The sequence below is a fragment of the Crocuta crocuta genome, unplaced genomic scaffold (assembly GCF_008692635.1).
Source record: "Crocuta crocuta isolate KB4526 unplaced genomic scaffold, BGI_CrCroc_1.0 scaffold334, whole genome shotgun sequence".
Taxonomy (NCBI): domain Eukaryota; kingdom Metazoa; phylum Chordata; class Mammalia; order Carnivora; family Hyaenidae; genus Crocuta; species Crocuta crocuta.
This window is the reverse complement of record NW_027533260.1, coordinates 698,545-704,119: the sequence shown is the minus strand read 5'-3', so window position 1 is coordinate 704,119 and position 5,575 is coordinate 698,545. Positions and strand designations below refer to the sequence as shown.

General features: G+C 50.1%; 1 protein-coding gene across 1 annotated transcript in view; it reads right to left on the bottom strand.

Annotated features, from left to right (window-relative positions):
- Positions 1-5,343: 5,343 nt before the first annotated feature.
- Positions 5,344-5,575, bottom strand: part of HAS1 (hyaluronan synthase 1) — an 11,295-nt gene continuing 11,063 nt past the window's right edge. Inside the window, exon 7 of the mRNA XM_077747125.1 lies at positions 5,344-5,570. Within this exon, the coding sequence (XP_077603251.1) occupies positions 5,491-5,570 (80 nt within the window). The 3' untranslated portion in view covers positions 5,344-5,490. The remainder of the gene's footprint in view (positions 5,571-5,575) is intronic.

The window sequence follows — 5,575 nt, the reverse complement described above, 5'->3', positions numbered from 1 at the left end:
TTTGAAGGTGATCAGTACTAATGCAGGTAGCAGGAGAGGCAGCATATCCCAAATACGCCCGGGTGAACATGCCCCTAATGACAGTAATATGCAGAGCTGTCACAGTGCAAGGGCCTGTGCTAAGGGCTTTAGGTGCAAGCCCAGACCCCTCCGCGGATTTCTGGCAGTCTCTCTGACATTGCAGCCTGCAGAAGACACCCTCACATAGACTCCTTGATGTCTTCTTGAAAGCCTGTGCCTCCCCAAGGCTTTCTGCTAAAGGCACCACCATCTGTTCAACCAGAAACCTAAGTGTTTAGTTCCCCCTCCTCTTCTGTTTCCATGCCTTAGCCTTTTTAACTTAAACATCTTGTGAAGCTGCCCCCTCTCTGTGGCCCCAGCCACCCGCATCTCTTGCCTGGATCACTGCAGCAGCGTCCCCACCCGCCCGTCTGCCTCGACTTGGCCTTGTCCTGCTGCGGTCTGTCGTCCTAGCAGCCAGAGTAATATTTTAATGTGTGTCAGGTCAGGGGCGCCAGGGTCCAACTCTGGATTTCAGCTCAGGTCACGATCTCACGGTTCATGGGATTGAGCCCTGCGTCGGGCTCTGCGCTGACAGCACGAGCCTGCTTGGGATTCTCTCTCTCTCCCTCTCTCTGTGCCCCTCTCCCCTGTTCATGCTCTCTCTCAAAATAAATAAGCTTAAAAATATAAATAAAGTATGTCAGATCGGGTTACTCCTGCTCAAGAGCCTTCACTGGCTCCCTATTGCCATTGGGACAGAATCCAGTTCCTTGTCAAGGCCTCCAAGATCCCCCAGGTTCTGGTCCGGCTGACCGGGCAAGCCTGGTCCTCTACTGCTCTTCCCCCTTGATCTTTCTACCTTGCAGTTTGTCTGGCCTTTGCTCATTCCTTGCATTTGTCATGATTCTTTTTTTTTTTTTAATTTTTTTAACGTTTATTTTTGAGAAACAGGGACAAAGTGTGAGCAAGGGAGGGGCAGAGAGAGAGGGAGACACAGAATCAGAAGCAGGCTCCAGGCTGTGAGCTGTCAGCACAGAGCCTGACGCAGGGCTTGAACTCACTAACTGCGAGATCATGACCTGAGCTGAAGTCGGCTGCCTAACCAACTGAGCCACCCAGGCACACCAACGTTTGTCATGATTCTTGTCACCCTCTCCAGGAGGGTGGAGAGGGTGGTTACACGGCTGGTTAACCCAGTTATGGTTTCCCCTGAAAGCCTTTACATGTATTAACCTATTGAATCCCCACGACAACTCTGTGTGCCTGGCACTGTATCTGCCTGACTCTCTTTTCTTGTCCCCCCTCTTTACTCTCTACCCCCATTGGCCATTTTTCAGCTCTTGAACATACAAAGCTCAGTCCCGTGTTCGGGCCTTTGCACATGCTGTTCTTCATACTTGAAGTGACTTTACTGTGAACCTCATGAAGCTACCTCCCTCTCAGTGCACATGTCCCAGCCCAAAAGTCATCTTTCCTGACTACGCCTCCCCCTCAAAGGACGTCCCCCTATTTCAGCTTGTGCATAAGCACTCATTGGGACTTCATGTCGGCTTGTGTGTTTTATTTGGGTTTGTGTCTTCTCACCTGAAAGATAAGCTCCTTCTAGGCATCTACTCATTCTTGTTCACTGATGTATTCCCCTTTACATTCATTCAGAGAATATTTACTGAGTACTTCCTGTGTGCCGGGCATTTTCAGGGGACTGTCGAGACAGCAGTGAAGGAGTCAGGACAGACAAAAGTCTGCACCCTCATGGAGATTTATGTCCTAATGGATGGTCAGACGAGAAACGAGAAAATTAAGCAAAATAAGACATGCATCAAGTCAGAAACAACCTGCGTGTGCCCAGTGTTGGGGACATGGCCAGACGCCAGGGCATCTGGAGCAGGACTTTAGGAAATGGCTATGCAGTGAGGTCAGAGAGGATGTGAGGGGAACACCTCATGCAGGGCCTTGGCCACTGTAAGGTCTGCATTTTCCTCTGAGATGAGCGTTATGGGCAGTTTTTGAAGCAAGGAAGGTCATGATTTGATTTGATTTGCATGGCTGCTGCGTTGATACTAGACCATAGGGGGCAGCACTGTTCGGTGCTGTGATAACCTGGACAGCTTTAACCCAGAAAAGAGATCCAGCCTCAGGGACAAAGTGGTGACAGTGAGGAGCAGTGGTTCTTGGGCTGTCCTGAAGGTAGAGCCAGTGGGGCTTGCTGGTGGATCGGAGCGGTGGGTGTGAGGGATCGGAGCGGTGGGTGTGAGAGATCGGAGCGGTGGGTGTGAGGGGAAGAAAAGAGAAGGGGCGGGTGTCAATGGTCAGGGCAGCACCAATGTTCAGTAGAACCTTCTGCCATGATGGGAATGTTCTAGATAAAGCACTGTCCATCGTGGTGGCCACCAGCCTTTTTGTGGCCATGAAGCAGGTCAGGTTGGCCAGTGCCAACCGAGGAGTTAAATTTATAATCTTTGATAGCTTTGGGGCACCTGGGTGGCTCAGTCGGCTGGGCGTCCGACTTCAGCTCAGGTTGTGATCTCACAGTTTGTGGGTTCGAGCCCCGCATCGGGCTCTGTGCTGACAGCAAGCTCAGAGCCTGGAGCGTGTTTCAGGTTCTGTGTCTCCCTCTGTCTCTGACCCTCCCCTGCTCACACTGCCTCTCTCTCTCTCTCTCTCTCTTCAGAAGTAAATAAAACATTAAAAAAAATTTTTATAATCTTTGATAGCTTTGATCATTTAAATTGTCCCTCATCTATGAAAACAGGAGTCACAGAGGCTTGCGTCTCGGCACCCACCCTGGGGTGTAAGTCTGGATCACACTCTGCTCACTTGACTCAGAGCTCCTGGAAGGCAGGTGCTGCCTCTCAATTCATTTCTGCGTTTGCAAACCTGGCAAAGTGTGGAACTCAATACACACTTGGTAAATGGTTCTGTGATTGACTGACTTCGTCAAAGAATGAGTGAATGAAAAGGAATCAAATAGTCCGACGCGGTTGGGGCAACTGCTGGGCACAGCGCACACAGCGTGAGCAGCTCTCATGTCAGAGTTCTGTCTCCGGAGATGAGGGGTGCCCTGGAGGGGCAGGTTTCATGGGGATTGAGGGGGAGGAAGATGAGGAGCTGGGTCTGGTTATGAGGTATCCCAAGTGGAAATGTCAGAAGTGGTTGGGGATACAAGTCTGGAATGTAGGGTGAGGTCTGATCTGAACATACAAGTCCCAAAGTCCCTTCTCCAGCCAAGAGCATGATCGAAGCATCCAGAGCCACAGCGCTGGATACACAGAGGAAATGAGTGTAGATCGATAAGAGAAATGGATAGGAGGAGGTTTCTCCAAGGTGAAGCAGTCTGAAAGGTTAAGCGGAACCGAGAAGGAAAACCGAGGGGGAAGACAGGGCAGCCCGTGGCATTCTGAAAGCCGAGAAAAGAAAGCATTTCAAGGAGAGTGACCAGCTGGGTCACATGCTGCCACATCATGAAATAGGAGGCCTGAGAAGCGGCCATTGGTTTTAGCCACGTGGACATTGCCGACGAACTTAACCTGAGCAATTTCTTTATTTTTTTTTTTTTATTTCTGAGAGAGAGAGAGAGACAATGTGAGCAGGGGATGGTCAGAGAGAGAGGGAGACACAGAATCCAAAACAGGCTCCAGGCTCTGAGCTGGCTGTTAGCACAGAGCCTGACACGGGGTTCGAACCCACGAACTGTGAGATCGTGACCTGAACCGAAGTCGGACTCCCAACTGACTGAGCCACCCAGGCGCCCCAAACCTGAGCAATTTCTGTAGAGCTATGGGGTGGGGCTGGGGGAAGCCATCTGACTGGCATGGGTTTAAAAGTCAGTGGGAGGCAATATTAATCATCAGGGAAATGCAAATTAAAACCACAGTGAGATAGCATTTCACGCCCCCAGGGAAGCTATAATAAAAAAGTCAGGTGGTAACAAATGTTGGTGAGCGTGTAGGGAAATCAGAACCCTCATACTTTGCTGGTGGGAATATAAAATGGCACAGGCACTGTGGAAAATCATCTAGCAATAAATTAAACATAGGATTACCCTGTGACTCAGCAACTCCACTTCTAGAGAATTCCACCTGAGAGAATTTCACCTGTGTGTATACAACAACTTGTACGTGAAAGTTCATAGCATTATTCACAATAGCCACAAAATGGAAACATCCCAAATGTCCATCAAATGTATAAGGCAAATGTGATACATCCCTACAATGGAATATTATTTGGCCCTGGAAAGGAATGAGCCACTGATCCATACAACTGAATGAACCTCAAAAGAAGTCTGTCACAAAGGATTCATATCGCATCATTTATGTGAAATCTCCAGAAGAGGCAAATCTGTAGACATGGTAGATTATGGCTGCCTAGGGCGTGGCAGTGGATTTAGGATGAATGTGTGAGGAATGCAAGTGGCTGCCTGTGGGTATGGGGTTCCGTTTGGGGGGGTGATGAAAATGTCTGAAAATTAATTTTGGTAATGGCCGCACAAGTCTATCGAATTATACGTTTTACACGGCTGAACTTTGTGGAAACGGGGGACAAATCCAAACAGCTCTCAAGGAGTTTTGCTGTTAGAAATGAGACAGTATGGGGTGCCTGGCTGGCTCAGTCGGTAGAGCATGCAAATGTTGATCTCAGGGTTCAAGAGAACCCCACGTGGTAAGGTAGTCCCTAAGTGGCTGTGAACGAGGAGTTGAGAAACTTCCCCCTCACAACTCTGACCTATGGGACTAGTGTCCCTGTTTGGCAGAGAACCGAGGCTCTGAACAAGGAGGGTATCCTGTCTACGTTCAAACAGCTGGGGGCACCTGACTTCTGCTCAGGTCATGATTTCACAGTTCCGACAGTGAGTTCAAGCCCCACGTGGGGCTCTGCGCTGATGGTGCACAGCCTACTTGGAATTCTCCCTCTCCCTTTCTCTGCCCTCCCCTGCTCACTCTCAATAAAAAAAAAAACCTTTAAAAACAGCNCAGCACAGAGCCCGATGCGGGGCTCGAACCCACGAACCGCGAGATCATGACCTAAGCAAAAGTCGGACACTGAACCGACTGAGCCACCCAGGCGCCCCATAAAAATGAACATTTTTTTTAAAAACAGCTGATACCCAAGCTGACCCATGAGTCCTCAATCTTCAACCATGTAGCTCTTCAGTTCTCAAAAAAAAAAGGGGAGGGGAGAGACTCGGAAGAAAATAAATAAAATTCTTTATTATATCCTAATCACACAGTACAAATGGATATTAAATATGAACAGGGAGAGAGCGGGCCCCAGAACAGCATATGGGGACCCCTGCCTCCCCCCGCCCCTAAAAATCCACACCCTGATCAATAAATACCCCTGCCCAAAGACCCCGAGTCCCAGCCCCCAAACAGTCCAGGCTGAAGAGTCTTGGGTCGACGCCCTCACTTCACAGAGGAGGGAAAGAGGCGCCCAGAGAATCAGCCAGCAAGTCCGTGGCTCCTGGGGGTCCCCGCCCGGTTCCGCGACTCACACCTGCACGCGGTAGCCGCCCGCGCGCCGCCGGCAGAGCCTCCGCACGCCCACCCAGTAGAGCGTCAGCATCACCACCCAG